This window comes from Arvicola amphibius, chromosome 5 (genome assembly GCF_903992535.2).
Source record: "Arvicola amphibius chromosome 5, mArvAmp1.2, whole genome shotgun sequence".
Taxonomy (NCBI): domain Eukaryota; kingdom Metazoa; phylum Chordata; class Mammalia; order Rodentia; family Cricetidae; genus Arvicola; species Arvicola amphibius.
In genome coordinates this window covers 21,006,897-21,029,380 of record NC_052051.1, presented here as the reverse complement: position 1 = coordinate 21,029,380, position 22,484 = coordinate 21,006,897, and the positions used below count along the sequence as shown (strand labels likewise).

Genomic DNA, 22,484 nt, shown 5'->3' with positions numbered 1-22,484 from the left:
CCTGCCTCCCAGGGTCTTGCTCTGTTTGAGTTCTTGCCTTGGCTTTCTTTGATGATGAAGTATGATAATACAGAAGCATAACCAAATAAATTCTTTCCTCCTCAAGTCACTTTTGGCCATGGTGTTTCAGCACAGCAATTGGAACATCACTGAGACACCATCAACAGCAGGTTGATGGTGCCGGTTCCTCCTTTCAGAACTGTGGGATTAGGGGCTGGAAATGAAGAGCAGTGGTAAACCACTTTCCTACCATACATAAGGCCTACTCCCATAAAAATCAAACCAAACCAGTCCCTCCGAGTGGCTCCCAAGTACATCTGTTTGCCCTTACACTACGAACCTGAGTTTGGTTCAGGGAAACCACATGGTGCAAGGAGAGAACCAACTCCTACAAGTTGTCCTCCAACCTGCACATACATGCCAGGGCATGTACATGCATAAACACGCCAACAAAAAAGCAGGTTCGTTCCCAGAATTTTGTGAGTTGGGAAGCAACAACCAGATTGTTTCTAAACTTGAAGCTTTGTTAAGGGATTGTTCAGTCCCTGCTCATTACAAGGTCAGTAGTGACTTGAGGGCTGAAATGTCTCTTACAAAGATGCTTTTGTGTATAATTTGCCTGGTGCTTGGCTCTTAGAAGTCTTTTATTTTAGGTCACTTGGGTTTATTTTATTTTATTTATTTATTTATTGCTTTTGTTTTGTTTTGTTTCTGTTTTTTGAGACAGGGTCTCTACATAGTCCTGGTTGTCCTAGAATTCACTGTGTAGACCAGGCTGGCATCCAACTCAGAGATCTGTCTGCTTCTCCTCCAGAGTGATGGACTAAAAGTACGTACTGCCTTGTCTGGCAGACTACTTGTTTTTGTCTCTACTTATAATCCTTTTGGTGGTTGCATCCACAGTTTGCACCACACGTCATAGTGTCGCTGTCATACTACCATCTTAAAAGACAAAAACTTCCCATTTCCTGCCAGCTAACGGGGGACACTCAAGAGATGAGGCAGAGGCAGGCAGATCTCTGAGTCCAGGCTAGCCAGAGTTACATAGTGAAACCCTGTCTCAAAAGAAAAAGATTTAATCCCAGCACTCGGGAGGCAGAGGCAGGCGGATCTCTGTGAGTTCGAGGCCAGCCTGGTCTACAAGACCTAGTTTCAGGACAGGCTCCAAAGCTACAGAGAAACCCTGTCTCAAAAAACAAAAAAAAAAAAAACAAAAAAAAAAAAAAAAAAAGAAAGAAAGAAAACTCTCACAATAGGAAGATGCACAGGAAAGATAGGCTCATTTGGCTTTGAGCACTGGGTATGTTCCTCCTTGCTCTGGGACTTTGGACCAGTTAATAACGTCCTTTGAGTTCCATCATACAATGAGGCCAACAATCTTTACACCATGGGGTGTGTTGTAGATATGTTGTGTATGCAGAGCCTAGTGCTGAGTTCTTCTTGGGCATACAGCATTTCGTTCTTGGGGAATGAGGTGCTTCCTTGCTTGAACTGTACTAACCTCCTAAGCTGCTGTGCTTACGTGGTTCCCGAGTCTGACACCCCGGGTGTGACCAATAAATAGTTAATGAAGACTGAACTATACTTTGTGTGGCTGTGAGTAAGGGCACAAGCTGAGTTGGATAGAACTGTGTAAGTCTGTGTTGTCTGTGCAGTACTTCTGTGGCAACAAGCTTAATGCCTCCTCTCCTGCAACCTCAGACGCTCTCCCATCTGACAACAGCCTTCATCTTGGAGGGTTATCCTGAAGGTTAGATTGGCAGGATGCTTTTAATTTTATTGAAACTGATTTGGCCAAGTCAGTAAAGTCTGGTGTAAATTAGTTCTGTCTGTGTTTGGCCTTTGCAAGTAAGTGGAGTTGTTTTAGGAAGTGTCTGTTCTTAAGTTTGTCTTGAAAAGCCAGAAGTGTTGGTCTGAATGAAGTACCTGAACTAAGATCTCTAAACTCATTTCTCTGAGTCATCTGCTGTATGTGAGCAGGACCGAGTTGGCTTTCTCCGTGCTAGAGTGCAGTGTTCCAGAGGGAGGGTCGTTGCTAACTGGGGATAAGAAATGAAACCAGTGATTGACTTCATTATAAACTTCAAAGAAGAGAAGAATGATGTTGTAATTGAAAAGTCGTTTTTTTATTGTCTTAGAAGCTATTTTTGAGCTGGCATTTATCTTGGGCAGATGGGGAATTTTTATTTTGTTTGGAAATTCAGGTTTTATTTTCTCAAGTGCATTACAATGGTGAGTGTCCTGTAGGAGTCGTTAAATGTTCATGGGGCTTCTCTTCTTCTGTCTTCCAACTTTTCATCTTACTGGAATTAGCTTTCCCTGGAGGGAATGTGAAGTGTATGATCTCAACATAAGTAGACAGATCCTTGCTTTGCATTACCTGATACTGGCTTGATAGACAAAGACTCAGGCATCTCTTAAGAATTATCCAGTTCTGTGCTGAAGCAGCAGACCATTTGACCACCAGGAGGCCTCAGCTTCCTTCATTTTACCCAGAGAAGTATTTGTGCTCTCCATCCAGACTATCTGCATTAACAGAAAAAAAAAATCTAATAAAAATATTAACATGTGTAAAACAGTCAGGTTCCACCTTAAAATGTTTTGTTGTTGTTATTTAGGGATGTGTGTGTGTGTGTGTGTGTGTGTGTGTGTGTGGCTGAGTCTTTCTATATAGTCCTGGTTGTCTTGAAACTCACTCTGTAGACCAGGCTGGCCTCAAACTCTCATCCGCCTGCCTCTACCTAAGTGCTGAGATTAAAGGTATATGCCAACATACCCAGCAAAAGCTTTATCTTATAAAATATACTCTTAAAATATAAGAATATATGAGTAAAACAATGAAATGCCGATAAATGCCACAATATAGATGAGTCTTAAAAGCTAAAACTAAAAGATCATGTGTTGGGGACTATATCCCAGTAGTAGAATGCTCACAGATTCTGAAACTGATGCTCACCACCTTCCCAGCAAGCTGCCTGTTGTGAGAATATCCAGAACAGGTAAGTCTAGAGAAGTGTGGTGCTGGGATGGGGCAGCACCATGGAGAGGAACTGCTTAGTGCTCTGGAACTTCATTTGGAACTCAAGGAAATGTTCTTCTGCATATAAACAGAGACAGTGGTTAGACATTGTGACTGTAGTAAGTGCCCCTGCATTCACTTTGTTTTGAACTTTGAGATCAAGGGGCTAGGTAGAGTATTGCTTGAGAGTTTAGTGATAGGATGCTTTCAGAGCATACCTAAGGTCCTGGGTTCAGTTCCAAGCATGGAGCAGGTCTAGTGGTGTACGCCTGTGATCCCAGCACTCAGGAAGTAGAGGCAGGAGGACCAGGAGTTTAAGGTTCCATCAGCAAGTTTGAAGCCAGCCTGGGCTACATAAGACCCATCTTCAAAAATTAAATAATAAAGTTTTTAAAGTTGAGTAAATGATGATTCATTTTGATAATATAAAATCTTTGTTCGTAAGAATTGTCTATTATATATGTATTCATAAGGTTTTATACATAGACTACTAAATAAATGGTTAAAAGAAAATAAGTAGGACTCATTTAAGACTAAGCCTGTCCCTTTTCTCTCCTGAGTGCCCGAGGGAACGTCACTTGTGGATCTTGCATGCGATGCTGGTAGCACAGTGGTAACTGTTGAGCACATATTAACCGGATCTTTTCTTTATGTACTTTAGTCTAGTTTTAGGACCGTTGCTCCAGTTTCTGCCCAACAAGTTACAAACATTGACCGCATGATACTTCTTTAGTCTTGAGTAAGAAAGACGATTGGCAGGCAGCCAATTTCAGCCTAGCATAATATCCTGTACAAAATAGAGGATGCCTTCGGGCATGTTTCTATACAGCTAACTAAATCTTAGTCTCAGTGCTCTACTCTTTCTTTACCTTGCAGAACAGTCCAGGCTCTGCAGACAGCATCCCACCTATCACAGCAGGCTGACCTGAGGAACATTGTGGAGGAGATTGAGGTATAAATTGCTTCCCCAAACAAGTCTCTGAGCTCCTGTCTTTGACACCATTTAAAACAGTCTTGCAAGCAGACATAACTGGTTTCTTTTAGCCAGCACTATATCTTTTACGTCCATGACTGTTAAGTCCAACATGTTTGTGTTTTTTATATATAAGCAATATGTCAAAGAGAATATTTGTTAGGCCAATATTAGATTGTGGAATCAATAAATCTAAAACTCAAATGCTTCCCTCTGCCACTTATGGCTTTGTAATTGTAGGTAAGGTGTTTGATACTCTGAGCCTCAGTTTTCCTGTATGATGGTTGCAGGAGCCAGTTAGGTTAAAAGAACCCATGTATTAACTAGCTGCCTATGGATAGAATGGCTGGGTTTTTTGTTTGAGGCAGTCTGATTATATAAGCCCTATTGGTCTTAAAGTTGGCATCTTTCTGAGCTAGGATTTTAAGTGTATGCAGCATCCCTGGCTCACTGCAGTTTTACTGTTGCTCAGTCTTATCCTTGGGCCGCTCTCAATAGTTGTATGACCAGTGTTGACGGGCACTTCTGGCAGTGTCGTTGCTGCGTGCTTCACAGGCACAGCAACGGCCTCATTCTGCTCCCCAGGAGCATTGACTGAAGAGAAGTGCTCTACTTCATAGGTGCTATCCACGTGGGCAGCCATGGCTCCATCTGTGTTGTGATGCTTCCTGGCAACACTACAGCCAGGGTCACTGTTCTTCTCAAACTGGTTGCTGCTTCAGTACCCTGGCTCTTAGGCTTTAGCAGGAGCGCAGGGCCTACAGGAGGCATGCTATCAGAGCTGCCAGAGACTCTGCCTGTTTGCCCTTCTGTGGAAAGTACTAAGTGGTTATGGTGGTCTTTGGGTTTAGTGAGATTTCTCTGAAAGGCCAGCTCTGGAGTGACAGTACTTTTTATATCTTGTTTCTACCATCTCTGTGTCCCAATATGCCTCCATTTTTTTATGACAGGACCTTGTTGCTCGCTTGGATGAACTAGGGGGCGTGTATCTCCAGTTTGAGGAAGGACTGGAAACCACAGCGTTGTTTGTTGCTGCCACCTACAAGCTCATGGATCATGTGGGGACTGAACCATCCATAAAGGAGGTGCCTGTCTGATGATTCTCAAGCATGTAACACAAAGGCATTGTTGAGTTTATCTTTCAAGGATGGTTGTTTCCAGAGAGGGCTGCTTCATACCTCAGGATGTTGTTATTCACGATTTAGGTTAGGTTTTAAGAATGAGAAGTAGAAAGGTGTAATGCCTGTACTAAGAAGCTGACAGTGTGGTGGGCATATAATACATTATCACACCTGTTTGCCTGAGGCACTTGCACGCTGTTAAGCAGGCAAGGTCAAGTGTATCACCCTGGTTTACTCTCCTTTCTCCTCCTGACAGCCCTTTCTGTCTGTCTCCTCTTTGCTGGCCCCCAGGAAGTACCCTGGACCTCAGAATTGCCTGTTCTCCCCTCTCCCCTTCATCCTTAGCAACAGCTAATTCAGATAATCTCAGCTGCTGGGTGTAGTTCTTCATGCTGTTTCCCTGAGAAATGTGTGTGTGTTCCAGATTCTGTTGAAAATGAGTTTTATTGGGGGGGTGGGGTGGGAGATGTTTGTTTTAAAGAGCTTCTTATCCTGAATGGCTTTACTTAGAATATGTGTGATAATATCTTTAAGTAGCGCTTCTCTGTCTCCTGTTTGTGAGAGGTTACTAACCTTTGGTCTAATGTACGTAAAATACAAGTTCTGATACTGAGATTTTTAGAAGAAAGGTTTGAATTTAAAGCTAGGACTCACATTTCTTTTATGTATTATGCAAATATTATGTAATATTATGTAACCAGCAAATAACATCTATCTTGGGTAGCTTGAATTAATTTTCTAATAATTTGTTTATATTCCTGCATTCTTATTGTGTCCATTCCTTCTTTCTAAGCATAGAATCTCGAACTATGGGGCTCCCTTTTCACTTCTGTCAGGGTGAACATGAGGAATTCAGGGTTTTCTGGTACAAATGATTTGGGGATTTTCTGTGTACCTTGACATAGATGGACTGCTGACTCTCTACATACACAACTTAAACTTTTTCTCGTTTTATTCCCAAGCTGTTACTAACCAGGTATTTGGCTAGAGTAATTTTGCTGTCACTGCTTTTGATATAACAATTCTGGTGAATAGTCACCCATTTTAACATGTCAATAGCCTACTGACGGAAAAATGTAATTGGTACAATTACAGAAAATTATTTCATGTCGACTGTGAATAGCGCTGTCAGGAGGAAGGCAGCTTTCCTGTTAGATGGTAGATTTTAAAGAGCAAAACTGATTGAAGTAGAAAGTGTCTCCTCCTGAGCAAACAGCCTCCAGAATTGTGATCGTGTCTCTTAGGGCCACACTTGTTTTAAAACTGCTTTTCATTTTTCTCTTTTATGCAGCCCATGAGGTCTTAATGGAGACTGAGATTTTAGTTTCTTTCTAGTACACACTTTGACTATATACTTTGCCCTTATGAATACAGAATCGGACCATTTTATTCTCAGAGAGAGGTTAGGAAGGAAGATAGTCTAGCTGAAAGGGTTATGGAAGTCGGAAAGAACAGAATTTCTGTGGCAGGGCTTTGGGACAAAGTTTTCCTTCCTTCCCTTCGTCCCTCCCTTCTGTGCTATGACTTGTGTTTAACCTCAGTTTCCTTATTTAGAAAGCATTTCTAGCTAGCAGTCTGTCAAGGCTTTGTCGTGATTTGAGGTAGTGCATGTAAAACAGCTGCCACGGCCTGGTATTTAACAAATGGTTACTGTTATGTGCGTTTTAGCCTCCACTTACATAGCTCAGTAGTTAGCTGGAGTAGTTTGCATTTGTATGCTAACCTGTCACTAGAGGATTAACAAATAAGTAAGTGAATTTCCATTTATACTAGAAGATTGAATTTTTAAGTTTAAATGCAGCATTTTGCTCCCTACAGTCTGCCATTTGGATTAGCGCTGGATGTACTAACACACAAGGAATACTACTGGGGGTGGGAGGCTCTAATTCCTGCACAGGGGAGCTGAGCTGTCTTTCCTTTGCTCTCAGGATCAGGTCATCCAGCTAATGAACACCATCTTCAGCAAGAAGAACTTTGAGTCTCTCTCAGAAGCCTTCAGCGTGGCCTCTGCTGCTGCTGCATTGTCCCAGAATCGCTACCACATACCAGTGGTGGTTGTGCCTAAGGGCTCTGCTTCTGACACTCAGGAACAGGCCATCCTTCGGGTATGACCTCCCTGTCCAACGTTGCCATTCTCATGCTATTTCTAGTGCAAGATTTTGAGATGTGGTGTAGAGCTGGTTACAGCCTCCATGAGGATATACAATAAATATACATAGGGACTTGACCATTGGGGAGCTAGGCACAAGTGCTTTCGAAGCTACAAAAGAAGTGAGGCCTGGGAATGGGGGATGGGTGGCACACACCTTTAATGCCAGCATTCTGAAGACAGATTGAGTTTGAGGACAGCCAGGGCTACACAGAGAAACCCTGTCTCGGGACAAAAAAAAAAATGGAAGAGGGGCTGACGAAATGGCTCAGTGACGAAGAGCACTTGCAGCGCACACCTGGCAGCTCACAACCACCTGTAACTCCATTCCCGACATCTGAGGTCCTCTTTTAGCTTCTGTGAGCAACAGGCAATCATGTTACACATACATACATGCAGGCAAACATTCATAAAATAAAAATGAACAAGTCTTAAAAGAATGAAAACAAGAAAACCTTTTTTTTTCTCTCTTGAAAATTATAAATAGCATGGACTTCCAGTAAGTCAAGTTTAAGAAAATTGCAATCTGGCCCATCACTCCAGGTGTAGAGTCTTGCTCCTAAAATTGATTTCTGGAGCCAGAGATAGAGATCAGGGGTAGAGCATTTGCCTAGTATAGGACCAATCCCCAGTACCCAAAGCCATAAATAAGTTAAGTACAGTGAATTTCTGATAAATCTGTTACTCCAAGATAGAGAACTCTCCACCTTGTCTGCCACATGCTGTGTGCTGGGTTTGATCATTGCCTTCCCACATAAAAAAAAAAGTAGTAAAAAAACCTATTTCCCAGTGCCAAATCTTCCAGATACATTATTTTGTTTAATTATTTTGTGTATGTGGGTGTTTTGCCTGCATATGTGTCTGAGCTACTTGAATGCCTGGTGCCTGATGAACCCAGAGAGGATATCTAATCCCCTGGAACTGAAGTTACAGATGGTTGTGAGCCACCATATGGGTGCTGTGACTTGATCCAAGTCCTCTGGAAGAGCAGCAAGCGCTCTTAACCACTGAGCCATCTCTCTAGCCTCCAGACATATTGTTTTAAGACAACTTTGAATTCCTAGGTAGTTCTGAGGCTTCTAGCTCATTGTTAAGTAGATACTTCCTCCCTGTTGCTGGTTGAGTAGCCCCCGCCACTCATGGTCCTCCCACACATAGCATTAAGCATAGCCTTTTGTGTTGAGCCTTTGTATAGAGAAAATGAACAAATCTTAAGTGTACCTAGAAGTTTCATCTCAAATGAAGCATTCGTTGCTATTGTTTGTAAACCACTGATAAACTCAGATTTCTGTGGTTGGCATTCTGTCTGTGTCAGTGTTGAGTTCTATCTGCCCTGTAAGTTTGATTTTGATAACCCAAGAAGGTGCCCCATATTCAAAATTGTCTATCTCCCTCGGTACAAATTGTGTCTTTCCAACTAAGCAGGCTGAGAAATAACCTCATTAGCATAGTACTGTGAGTTCACAGTAGAATTAAGAGAACACAGTGGGGAAAGTATTGACTCTAAAGCTGGATACATGCATGAACACTCAACACTGGAATGTTGAATTCTGTCCTTACCCTTTATTGACCATGTGGCCTTTGGCAGTCCATAACCTCTTTAATTTCTTACCTTTATGGTTTTTTTTAACCTATAAATTAGGGATTATATTGTCTGCCTTAGATAGTGGGTGGGAGACCTAGGATTTAATATACAGGAGATTTTCAAAAAAATAATGGGTCCATAAAAATGGTTCGTTGGGTAAGAATATTTGCTATGCAAGCATGAGGACCTAAGTTCAGATTCCTAACATCCATGCAGAAAGCCAGGTATGATCATATACACTAGTAATCACCAACAGTGAGGAATGGCTAGGGAGACAGGTATCACCAAGGCTTGCTAGCTGAAAAATGGCAAGATCTAGGTTCAGTGACAGACCCTGTCTCAAAGGAATAATGTGGAGAGCAATAGAAGAGGTCCATTGTCCTCCTAAGACTTCCAAATATGTATATCCACCTGCATATACACGTCCACACATGCAGACACAAATAGTAAATAAGCACACCCTAACTTTTTCCCCAACATATTTTTCTTATAATTTTGGTGGGCTTTTTTGTTTTAGGATATTATAGTAGAGTTGATAGGACAAGGGTTTAAAACAAGAAACATTAAATTGAGGATGATGATATACACCTATCATCTCAGCATTTGCCAGGCTTAAGAAGGACTGTTCCCTGTTCCAGAGTAGCCTGAGTTACATAGAGAGACATTGTCTCTTAAGTAAAAAGGAAATGTAAAAGCTAGTGATGTGGTATAATCTTGGGAAGCTCCAGCAGAAGGATACAAGTTCAAAGCTTGCTTGGGCTGTGAAGTGATGATTCAGGAACAAACTGGGCAGTGCAGAGTCTAGGGATGTGACTCAGTGTAGAGGTCTTGCCTAGCACACACAAGTCGTGAAAACAAATAAGTAGAACCATCCACATTCACGCTCATGCACAGTCTCCTGTTTCCTCCTCTGAGATGGCGGGGCAGGGTCATCTGTAGGTTCATCCCCAGCTGCAGCATTCTATAATCTCTCCTGTCTTCATAGTTGGTCTCTGGTAGGCAGCAGACCAAAGTCAGTGAACATCCCTGGAGGAAGGTGCTTGTTCTACAGAGCTGGTTTCCTGTGTGCCCCAGAGACCAAATTTCCACTTTGTCAGTCTTTGTTCTATTCACTTGTGGTTTGTTTTGTTTGACTTTCTAGTTGCAAGTCAGCAATGTTTTGTCTCAGCCTCTAACTCAAGCTACGGTTAAGCTGGAGCATGCTAAGTCAGTGGCTTCCAGAGCTGCTGCTGTCCTGCATAAGATGCCCCTCACACTTACAGGGTAAGTCTGGGAAAGGAAGATCTGTGCAGGGCACCAAGCTCTGTACTTTGGACAGTTAACTTTCAACCAGTGTAATTGATTCATAGGGGTTAGGCCACCTGGTCCACAAAGAGTTCCGGGACAGCCAGGCTTGTTACACAGAGAAACCCTGTCTGGAAAAACCAACCAAACAAGCAAAACCGTTTCATGAGGGTCATAAACCGCATTTGCCTAATGTGATAAATCCTAGAGGAGAGCATTTGAAAGAGATTTCTAAACCAGGCCATTTTGCCCTAATAATAGTTCTGACCTTGTCTCTTTAGTGAACTCTTGTCATGAATATTCCTACTTTTAAATTTAATATTTTTGTCTGATAGATGAATACTACATTTTAGAAAAATCAGAAAACATAAATCCTCTACCATAATTTTACTAGCTAGAGACAACCACTGCCACACTTTATAGTTCTTTTTGTCAGTCTTTTGGCTATGAATGTAAGTACATTTTATTATTTAAATTCTTAGATTTATCTTATTCTATGTATGTGTGCTTTGCTTATATTTGTATATGTGTACTGCATGCTAACCTGATATCCACAGAGGTCAGAAGAGGGCATCAGATCACCTAGAACTAGAGTTACAGATGGTTGTGAACCACCATGTGGGTGTTGGGAATTGAACCCAGGTCCTCCACAAGAACAACAAGGGCTCTTAACCACCAAGTCATTTCTTCAGCCCCATGGGTAAATTTTAAAAACTGAATGAGTGTCTGTAACTGTGTGTCATGAATAATTGCCCCACAGAATTAAATATTTGTCTCCAATAATTTTAGTGGCTATTCTTGATATGTGTATTTCTCAAAAGTTAAGACTTGGTTTCTATATAAAACCTTATTTAAAAGCCGGGTGGTGGTGGTGCACGCCTTTAATCCCAGCACTCGGGAGGCAGAGGCAGACGGATCTCTGTGAGTTCGAGGCCAGCCTGGTCCCAGGACAGGCTCCAAAGCCACAGAGAAACTCTGTCTCGAAAAACAAACAAACAAACAAAAAAACCTTATTTAGTATCAGTGAGTTACTGCCATATGGAGGTTGGGATATTGGTGAGAACATATTTTTTCCACAGAGGTAAAGGTTTCCCCACTAGACCTTGAATGATCAAGTGAACTTTTCTCTAGGACAGACTGGTGTGTGACAGTAGAAGTCACTGGAATCTTTCTGCATGACTATAGGGACTCAACACCTTTTTTCTGTTTGAAATAGAGGATTCATTATGAAATAAAAGTAACATGCTTTTTGGTAAAATTCAAAAACAGAATAACAAAAAATGACACGCAGCCCTACGCCCTTACTCCAACATCTTTGGACTTTTGGACTATTTCCTTGAGTGGTTTTGTTGAGCAGTGTACCAGAGGCTCAGTGGTAGAGCACTGTCCGGCCCTGGGCCCTGGATTCCACGCCACCACTGGGAAATGATTGACAGCAGAGAGCAGTTGAAATCAGACTGGCAGTGGTGCCGGTAGCACACTACCCTACAGGAAGGCACTACAGGGCTGGACTTTGTGGACCTGGTAGGGAAGCAAAGAACACTGTACATTAGGAGATGGGCTATCCTGCGTGGTTTTTACCTTTTCCACATTCTTTGTGGCAGAGCTGGAGACTGCTGAGTGGTACAGGGAGGCAACAAGGAGGGGAGTGGCCCTGGACTGTGACAGGGAGATAGATACTTTGTAGCCAATGTGATATACTCAGGACTTCTCTTGAGCTCTTGTTAACCTTCCTGTCATTCCCAACAGGGATGTTTTTGAGCTAAACTTCAAGAATGTTAAACTTGCCAGTGGTTATTATGACTTCTCTGTCAGAGTTGAAGGTGACAGCCGCTACATTGCGAACACTGCAGAGGTAGGTGTTTCTCTTGTCATCCCTGCTGCCACATTAATATATCTGAGATGACCAAGGCATATGGTATACTGACTTCTTTTGTGCCCAGGCTAAAGTGGCCTTGACCTCTTTGATTCTCCTGCCTCTGCCCTGGGATTTTAAGCAAGGGCTGCACACTGTTTAGATTTCTTCGTTTTATTCCATCTTTATTTATTTATTGGAAATCTACTGTAAGAAAAATAAACTGCCCTTTCTTTTCCCCTTCATTTATTTGTCCAGTGTAGCTTGTATAGTGAGCTTCTAAGGTGTTACGGATGTTACAACCTCACTTATTCAGACCTCCTGTTGTCCTAATTTTGCCTTGGAAGATATCCTCAGCTAAACACTGTTGGCATTCTTTTTAAATAGGAAGAATAGGCAGCAGGACCTCCTTACCTGGTAGACTTGTTTGAAGTTTGGCAGAACGGAAGATGTTTCCTGAAACTCCAGTCACTGCCTCATGTGTGACCTTTTGGGCATGAGACAGCCAATCTGATCCTCTCACAGTTTGGGTAGAAATTAATTTACTGCGTAACTTGAACCTTTAAATTCCAGATTATTTTCTTATTAGTTTCGTTTAAGAAACCTTACTTGCAGCATACTGCATTACAGAGAATACTGCTTTCCTCGCAGCCTCGCCTTTCTCCTTCTTTCCATTTCCATTTTGCATTGCTCAGCTCACACCTCAGTCTTTCCCTGCCTTCATTTTCCTTTCTCCTCATTCTCCTGTACATCCTACTCGCATGTCTTCCGAGAGTCCTTTGTTATATGTTACCAGTTGCTCTGTAGTCTCACCAATGTTGGTGTTATCTATTTTTATGATGTGTTTTTCTTTTATTTAATATGAAGTTGAGCGCTGTTCTCATGGTCATTGGGCAGCTAGGTTTCTGCTCTATGAATCGTACATCTGTTGCAGGTTGTCTATTAGTCTTCTCCTACTAGCTTTCAGGTGTAGCGTAAGTTCTAAAGTAAGCCATAGTTGTGAGCTTCAGGTTTCTTAGAATTATTTGTAGAACAAAGCGGCGGGCTGTGAACTTTACCCCAAAATAATTACACGGAAACTGTATTCTTTTAAACACTGCCTGGCCCATTATCTGTAGCCTCTTATTGTCTAATTCTCACATCTTCCTTTAACCCATAGTTAGTAATCTGTGTAGCACCACGAGTTGTGACTTACCAGGAGAGATCTTAACCTGCGTCCATCTCGGAGAGGAGAAGCATGGAGACTCACTATGGCGACTGCCTGAAGCGTCTCCCCACTCCTGCTACCCAGCATTCTGTTCTGTCTACTCCGCCTACCTAATTTTCTGTCTCTTAAAGGGCCAAGGCAGTTTTCTTTATTAATAATGAAAGTAACACATAGACACTCCTCCACCAATTATTTTATGGCCTCTTAATGCACACAAATTTTAAAGCTTTTTCTACATTGGATTTTTTTTTTTTAGTATCTTTGGTGCATGCATATGTGTACACTATGTGCTAGTGTGCTCACATGTATGTGTGTATGTAAAAATCAGAAGTCTACATTTTAGGTGTCTTTCTCTATCACTGTCTATCTGTCATTTAGGACAGGGTCTCACTGAATCTGGAGGTTGCCATTTTGTCTTGGCTGACTGACTGACTGGCTGTCTACTGAATTTCCCAGGGTCTACCTGTCTCTGCATTTGCGTGTATACACACACACACACACACACACACACACACAGTAGTGCTGGTGTTACAGATACATACTTCCATGCCATCTTATATTTGGGGACTGTGACACTTCACAGTGAGCCATTTCCCTAGCCCTGCTCTTTTTATATCTTTTAAGAGGCTGACAAAATGGTGAGTTGTGGAAGGAGATAGCCAGTTCTCACAAATTGTCCTGTGACCTCCATACATGTGCCATGGCATGCACGTCCATACTTATACACACAAAAATAAATAAATATAAAGTACCTCAAGGTTAAAAAAAAAGTAAAAATAAAAAGTCCTCTACTATTTTCTTTTAGCAGTTTTCAGAGCATTTTTCTCCTTACAGCTTCAGTATCCTTTAATTTTGTTCCTGCTCTACTATGTATCTTAGACCACTTAGAAAAAGAAACATATTTTCGTTCTAGGCTGCTTAGAATAGACTGCAGTGCAGTAATCCCCAAAGGTGCGCTCGCTCTCTCTCTCTCTCTCTCTCTCTCTCTCTCTCTCTCTCTCTCTCTCTCTCTCTCTCTCTCTCTCTCTCTGTCTCTCTCTCTCTGTACATGTGTGTGACTTTATTAAGATGTAATTTATGATCCCATGAAATGTACTCATTGAAAGTATGTAGTTAGATATTCTTGATATATTTAGGGCTGTTTAACTATAACTATCACTCCTGTCTATTCTAGAACACTGCCATTATCCTAAACTCAGACTTCCATCATTAGCAGCCGCTCTCCCATCTCTCCTGTCCCAGCCCCTGCATCCACACATAACTTCCTCTGTGGTCGGCCTCTTCAGGATGCTCATGTGGTTGCAGTCACACAATATGTTAACTTCTGCCTCTGGCTTTTTCTTCACTTAATGGAGTATTTTTAGAATTATCTATGATTTAGCATGTTTAAGTACTTTATTCATTTCTGTGTCTGACAAACATGTTGCTTATTTATATTTGATATTTGTATCTACACTGTGTGTGTGTGTGTGTGTGTGTGTGTGTGCATGCAAATGTGTATGTTAGGGATCATTGAGCTCAGGGCCTTGCATATTCTAAGCATGGGTACTTTGCTATAAACATGCATGTGTAAGTTTTTGTTTGAACATTTGCTTTCAGTTTGCTTAGGAATAGAACAGCTAGGTCACATGGTAACTCCATGTCACATTCCTACCAGCTTTAGGTGAAGGTTGTATTTCTCTGCATCCTTCCCATTTTTTTTTTTTTTTTTTGGTTTAAAGGCGTGTGCCACCACTTCTGACTGTATTTGTATATTTTCTTGGAAGAAATGTCTGTGTAGATCCTTTGCTTATTTTTTTAAGACAATAACAAAAACCTTTAAGTCAGATGTGCTAACATGCTGCTCGGGAGGTAGAGACCAGAGGATCATGACATTGAAGCTAGCCTGGGCTATATAATGAGATGCTATAGGGGACTGTATCTTTAAGATTTATTTTATGTCTGTGAGTAAGTATTTTGCCTGCATGTGTATAAGTGCGCCAAATGTGTCTGGTGCCCACAGTATGGAAGAAGGCATTGGATCCCCCAGAAACTGGAACTAGGGATGGTTGTCAGTGGCGTGTAGGTGCTAGTAATCAAACCCAGGTACTCTGGCAAGAGCTGGTGCTCTTAACTGCTGAGCCATCTCTCCAGCCCCTACCTCCACTTCACCCCATATAGCTCCATTTCCATTTGTTTCTCTTTTAAGTGTTTGGCTTAGAAGAGTTCTCTATATATCTTTATTTGTTCCCTAGTTTGTTATTTGTGATTTAGATACTATTTAAGAAATGATTTCCTAAGTTAAGATCATAGAAATGCGGGGCTGAAGAGATGGCTCAGTGGTTAAGAGCACTGACTGCTCTTCCAAAGGACCCGGGTTCAATTCCCAGCACCCATATGGCAGCTCACAACTGTCTGAAGATCCAGTTGCAGGGGATCTGACACCTTCACACCAATGCACATTAAACCATAAAAAAAAAGATCATAGAAATGCTTCTTAATAAGAAATTTATAGGGACTAGAGAGATGACTCAGAGGTTAAGAGCACTGGCTTCTCTTCTAGCAGTCCTGAGTTCAGTTCCCAGCAACCACATGCATGGAGGGAATGTTGTATACATAATAAATAATAAATAAATAAATCTTTTAAAAAGTTTATAATTCTAAAAGCGTTTAAACTGAGGTCTCTGATCTATTTTGAGATGGTTTTATGTATGCCTGACCGTTTTCCTTTGGGTGTGAATACCCAGTTGTCCTAGTACCATTAGTGGCAGACTATTCTTTGCCCATTGAATTTTTTTGACTTTGTCAGAACTCAATTGAACATAAATTTAAGGGTTAATTTTTGGACCCAAAATTCAATCCTATTTGATCTATTTTTGTTCGTATGCCATACTACCTTGTGGGTTATTATAACTATTATATCAGCTTGACTTCTTATAATGTGAAGTCTGGTGTTTGTCAAAGTGTTTTTATAGTTGTTGGGAAAACTGAGCACAAAATAGCAAAATTGTCTAATAGTTCATGCGGCAATCATCAGCCCATCAGCACTTATTGAGGCCATTTATTGTATTTCCTTTTCCCAGGGATGGCATAAGCAGGAAATAATTTCTCTCCCACTTCATCATATTGGAACTTGGTGTGTGTCCATTTGTATGTGTGTACATGTGCCTCTTTTGCTATATGTGCAGCTTTACTGCATAATTTCACTAATAGTCACATTTAGAACCTTAGAGCAGGTCAGCAAGTCCCGTTTGTTCCTCCTTAGAGATGCCAGTATTGATCAAAGTACATTAGTGGTGGTTTTGTGTAGAAGCTTGCAGTAGTACTCATTGAAATTCGACTGGCTGTCAGGCAAAGCATGGGTTTTGGAAGCTTCCATTAGCATTAATTGCCCCTAATGCACCATCATTTTTGACAGTAATAAGCCAAACAGGGGGAGTTGTTACTCTCAGCAGGAAGACCACATTTCCTGGTGTTGAAACATTTTGGAGGATGTATGCAGTATACAATGCAAACAACAACAACAAAAAATGGTTTGCTCTTGTGTGAAGCAGGCCCCACTGCATTTAAGTGGCACAGAGCCCCTTTCCTGTTTGAGGCTGACCCCACAGCACTGGTTTGAAGGAAGAGCTAACCAACAGACCAACAGAGACCCTGAGTCAGACTCTTAAAGCAAGCCTGAGAAAGCTATGGTCTTTATTGTACAGTTTGCTATAAAAGAGTGACATGAAATGCTTTTCTTTTGACTATTTCCAGAGTTCCTTTTTTTTTTTTTTTTTTTTTTTTTTTTTTTTTTTTTTTTGGGGGGGTTTTCTCTGTGGCTTTGGAGCCTGTCCTGGAACTAGCTCTTGTAGACCAGGCTGGTCTCGAACTCACAGAGATCCGCCTGCCTCTGCCTCCCGAGTGCTGGGATTAAAGGCGTGTGCCACCATCGCCCGGCCAGAGTTCCATTTGTAATGAGATTTTAGGAGCAAAAAGATTTGTTTTAAACTGTTCTCTACTCACTAACAGCCCTGCAGTGTTTCTGTGCAGCAAAGGAAGCTTGTTCTTTGGCAGCCTTTTAAAATAGGAAAACAAACCAAAATGACTCAAGTTCATTACAGTTTGCCCTTGTGTGCATTTCATATATCCATATAATCTGGGAATGCTCATGCAGACTCCCTCCAGACATTCGGTGGGATCTCAGTGAGCACACTTTGATGGCTGTGTTACTGCTCATGGTTAAGAAATGTGATGGCTTCCTTATTGCTATGTTCTGGATAATCCCAAGAACCTTGTACAATCCTTAAACATCCTTTTATCCGCTTTGGTCTGCTGAGAGTAAAACGCTTATTTTGAATATATTTATTGGGTGATGCTTTCTTATTTTTAAATTTACCCTTTGACAATTTCATTGACAGTATTCTTATTCTCCTCCCATCCTTGTCAGCTCCTTCCTACAAGTCTCCCTCCCATTTTCATGTTCTTTCTTTCTTTCTTTCTTTCTTTCTTTCTTTCTTTCTTTCTTTCTTTCTTTCTTTCTTTTTTGCTTGTTTTGAGAGAGAAACAACAGGAAGTTAGGGAAGAAGGGAGGTGGAGAGGATCTGAGAGGAGTTGGGAGAGGTGAAAAATATAATGTATATAGAGCTGGGTGGTCCATAGCTTTAAACCAGCACTCAAGAGGCAGAGGCAGGTGAATCTCTGAGTTCGAGGCCAGCCTGGTCTACAGAGTGAGTTCCAGGAAACCCGGGGCTACATAGAGAAACTTTTTCTTGGAAGTCAAGGAAGGAAAAGGGAAGGGAGGGAGGGAGGAAGGGAGGGAAGGAGGCTCTGATTCTGAACCTGTGAATGGTGAGGTCCGTGAGGCCTTTAGTTCTTCCCATGGATTGCCTTATTCCATTGGATGGCCTGCATCTCCTTCCTCTGCTGCCATAACCACCAAGCCTAGCTCATTGCCAGGGAGTGATGCCAAGTATAAGTCTGTCAGTTGCATATCCACAAGTAGAGGTGATGTCCCACGGCTTCTGATAAATCTTTCACATTCAAAAGTTTTCTTAGGCAAAATAGAAAACTCTATTTAGCCAGATAATTGAGGCTGCTGTCACAAAACAGTTTTTATTGAAGCAGGAGAGAAAACTGCTGAAAAGGATTACTTTAATTTTTCCTCTGTTGCCCTTGATTTGTGGCTGTCATGCCTTGATGTGGCATTTTGGAAAATGTCAAGGCTCTCCTTTCATTATTCAAGCACAGGCCGCTTTCTATTGCTTGATCTTGACACTTAGATGGAACCTTTGGATTTGCCTAGGATTTCTCTGAGTTACACTCAAAGCCTATCATGTTTGGAAGGCTCACTGCACATAAATGTGCCTTGGGTTTGCATAATTTACACATTCAAATTTAGATTTTTTTTCTTTTTTCTTTTTTTTTTTTTTTTTTTTTTTTTTTTTGGTTTTTCGAGACAGGGTTTCTCTGTGGCTTTGGAGCCTGTCCTGGAACTAGCTCTTGTAGACCAGGCTGGTAGATTTTTTTTTCTTGAAGGTTTCTTTATTATGTATACAGTGTTCTGCCTGCATGTATGCGTGCAGGCCAGAAGAGGATACCAGATCTCATTACAGATGGTTGTGAGCCTCCATGTGGTTGCTGGGAATTGAGCTCATGACCTTTGGAAGATCAGGCAGTGCTCTTAACCTCTGAGCCATCTCTCCAGTCCCTCGGATTTAGATTTTTAACTGAAAAATCCCCAATGAATGGACTTTTTAATGTGTTTTCTGTCTCTTTTGGATATTTACATTTATTTTGACCTAATTTTACATTTCTTATTTTCTGGCATTAGCTAGCTCCTCTTTTTGGAATTTTTTTGTAAAGGAAGAGCCAGGATGGTCTGACTTGCACTTAGAACAGACTTCATACGACCAAGGGTTCTTCTTTGCAGGTGTCGTTAGTGAGTTAGTTGGATGCCCTGTTTCATTTCATCCTTACTCAGGAAGCCTGCCTGAAGGAGCAAGCCTGTGTCTGGACATTGTATTCGTGATTCTAATTTCACTTCTGCTCACATTTCATTGATCAAAGCAAATCATGTGCCCCACTGAGACTCCAAAGGTGACAAAGGCCATAGCGTGCTGACACATGTACAGCAGAGAGTGGAAAGTACTTGATGAGCAGCATAGAGAGCCACCATGGCATCTTATATCTTCATGGGAAGGGCTGATAGTGAGGAACCTTGGCGTGTGGATTGTGAGTGCCTGAGCATGAGTGCATGACCTCTTCAGCCTGACTCCCTCATCTGACAGCACTGCCTTCCTGTTGTACAGATTGACTCGGCTGTACAGAGCCACTGCCTTTCATTGAGTAGATACTAAGTAAATCTTTTCTGTTGTTAGTACTTACTGCCGTGAATTATTTAAACATTACTATGTAAGAAATTCTCCCTTGTTTGTTTGTTCGGTTGGTTGGTTGATTTTTTCCAAGACAGATTTTCTCTCTGTAGCCCTGGCTATACTGGAACTCGCTCAATAGACCAAGCTGGCCTCGAACTCACAGAGATCCACCTGCCTTTGCCTCCTGAGTACTGGAATTAATGGATTCATCACCACTCAGCCCCATATTTATTTCAAAGGACTTTTTACTCCTTTTTTTTTTTTTTTTTTTTTTTTTTTTTTTTCGGGACAGGGTTTCTCTGTGGCTTTGGAGCCTGTCCTGGAACTAGCTCTTATAGACCAGGCTGGCCTCGAACTCACAGAGATCTGCATGCTTCTGCCTCCCAAGTGCTTTTTACTCCTTTTAAAATACATACCAAAGCCAGAGAAGTGAGGAAGGAACAATAGCCAAGACCTTGCCTTTTAGGGCTCAGGATGGGAGTGGTGTGAAATGTCATCTGACCTGGCAGGTCGCTTTTACTATGTTCTTGAAGACTCCTGTCCTAGAATTCTTTTCCTGCTCTTATTCACTTTTAAGAAAAGAATGTTTTAAAGCAGTGGTATAACTCAGTTGGTAGAGCACTTGCCATTTTTACACAAAACCCTAGCTTCAATCCACATAAAATCAGATGTGGTGGCACACCCTTCTATATCAGACATTCAGGAGGTGGAAGCAAAAGGTTCGCAAGTGCAAGGTCATCTTTGGTTACACAGTTCAAGGCTAGCCCAGGCCACCTGAGACTGTCTCAGAAAGGAAGGAAGAAGAGGGTGTTGGTCTGTGGGTGTGCTTCAGTGGTGGTCCTTACCTACCAATGCAGATACATACAGGCACTCATGTGCACGCATAGACTTTGGGTATATAGTAGCTCTCTCACACCCACCCGCTGACTTGATGAATGTCTTCTGTTTTGCTGCAGCTTAGAGTCAAGATCTCCACTGAAGTTGGCATCACAAATGTTGATCTTTCCACTGTGGATAAGGATCAGAGCATTGCCCCAAAAACTACCCGGTAAGTGGGGTGCCACTACTTACTGGGGACCCCTAGGCTGCAGAGCTGGAAAGAACAAACTAGGTGCTGTGCCCCTCCAGGTGGTATTTCTGTGGTGGCAGTGACCCTGTCCTATCCCAAGAAACTGCAGTTCCAGTGGTGTAGTGTACTCTAGGGATTCTGGTGGGTGTGTAAGCAGATGTGGGGATTGTTTGTACTATGTTTAGTCCGTGAGCCAACAACACTTGTTACCTCAGGCTCTAACTCTTGAGTCCACTCTGTCATTCACGTTATTTAGTTCAGATAACCTTTCTTTCTAGTAAGGAGACATACTCAAAAAAGGAAACAGTAGATTAATTTGTATTTTACTGCTGTCTAATTCAGAGTCCTGAATTAGCTTTTGGTATGGCCTCATGGAAATTGTGGGCAGTGGAAAAAACTAAAAGTCTAGACCTTGGAAAGCCTTCGACCTCACTGTGAGACTCCTGCTTCCCTTCCCTACCCACAAAAAGCACCACTAATGACCACAGCACTTGCTCTTGCTGAACCAAAGCACAGCTTCAGGGTCCTTATTTTTTTTTATTATTATTGAATGTAACCTCCTTGGTAACCATTAATATTTTTTAATATTGAACATTTCATAAATTTCTGTGTCATCTTTGCACAAGGATCATGGTAATCTTCTCTCTGTATAGTGACCAGTATTTAGGTACATGTGCTGAAGTTAGCATCAGCCATTGCCATTTGATCAGAGATAGCCAGGATGCCTGGTGAAGGCCATTTGTCAGCATCAAATATGTTCCTTTTCTGGGGGAGAGATGGGGAGAAGCTTGTCTCTATCTCGGGTGTAGTTCAGATCCCAGCTTTACTCGGATGGAGTGGCTCTAGAAGCAGATAGCTGAACCCTGGAGCTGTTTTGAAGGCAGTGAATGCTTTAAGCCAAACTCACTCCTTGTAAGTCATGTAGATCTGGACTTCCTGTCCCTGACATGGTTGTTGCCATAGTGATAGTGGAGATATGAGCACTATTTGAGAATGCACTAAAATAAAATGTCTGTAAGAGTGGTTGCAAAGTTATTTCTTTGTAGAGTTTGTTTTGATGAGTAAATATAAACCAAAAGTATCAAACAAAGCCAGATGTGAGCTTCGTAACCATTTGGCTTGTTGGTCCTTGGCTCTTTCTCTTCAGTCCCAGGAGATAGTTTTCTCTGCTGTTCTCAGTCCTGGCCTGTGCCTGAGATTGTAGCTTAGTGGTCTGGTCAAGCTTTCTGGTCTACCTTATGAGTTCTATCTCCAGCACGACAGAGGGAGGGAGGGAGGGAGGGAGGGAGAGAGAGAGAGAGAGAATGCCTCTTCAGTCCGACTTTATTGGTCCACTTTGCCTCTAGGGCACAGATATTTCTGTACATTCCATGGAAGTGGTAAAATAGGACGGGGACAGTTGGGCACTAATGCCTGTTCTTAGGCAGGGAAACCCTATCAGAAGTCTAACTATATAATATCTCTTTCAGGGTGACCTACCCAGCTAAAGCCAAGGGTACATTCATTGCGGACAGCCATCAGAACTTCGCCCTGTTCTTCCAGTTGGTAGATGTGAACACTGGTGCGGAGCTCACCCCTCACCAGGTCAGGACGAGCCCTGTTCTTCTGTCCAGAAATCAGATATACATCAGAGCAGTGAGGCTCTGACACAGACGCAAGCACACATCACATTCCTGCTTTCAGAGCCTGGCTTGTCTTGTGTGACACACGTAGCTGAGCTCAGTGGCTTAGACCTGTAATCATAGCTAGCGCTTGGGATAGCTGAGGCAGGAAGGTAAATAAGTTCAAGGCTTTCCTAGGTTATCAGGTGAATTCAAGACAAGCCCAGCAGATTCGTGAGCCCTTCGTGAGCCTGTTTTAAAATACAAGGCAGAAAAGGGCTGGGGT

The 22,484-nt window shown here is 42.0% G+C and overlaps 1 protein-coding gene and 1 non-coding gene across 4 annotated transcripts in view; one reads left to right on the top strand and one right to left on the bottom strand.

The window, feature by feature from the left end:
* Nucleotides 1–22,484, top strand: part of Rpn2 (ribophorin II) — a 48,385-nt gene that overhangs the window by 10,920 nt on the left and 14,981 nt on the right. For all 3 annotated transcript variants that reach the window (XM_038329757.1, XM_038329759.1, XM_038329758.1), the window contains exons 5-11: nucleotides 3,896–3,971; nucleotides 4,943–5,077; nucleotides 7,042–7,218; nucleotides 9,989–10,110; nucleotides 11,881–11,986; nucleotides 20,485–20,576; nucleotides 22,067–22,181. In XM_038329757.1, coding sequence (XP_038185685.1) covers nucleotides 3,896–3,971; nucleotides 4,943–5,077; nucleotides 7,042–7,218; nucleotides 9,989–10,110; nucleotides 11,881–11,986; nucleotides 20,485–20,576; nucleotides 22,067–22,181 — 823 coding nt within the window. The remainder of the gene's footprint in view (nucleotides 1–3,895; nucleotides 3,972–4,942; nucleotides 5,078–7,041; nucleotides 7,219–9,988; nucleotides 10,111–11,880; nucleotides 11,987–20,484; nucleotides 20,577–22,066; nucleotides 22,182–22,484) is intronic.
* LOC119815925 lies at nucleotides 21,178–21,286 on the bottom strand. The gene has a single exon (XR_005285601.1). It is a non-coding gene; the product is annotated as a U6 spliceosomal RNA (small nuclear RNA).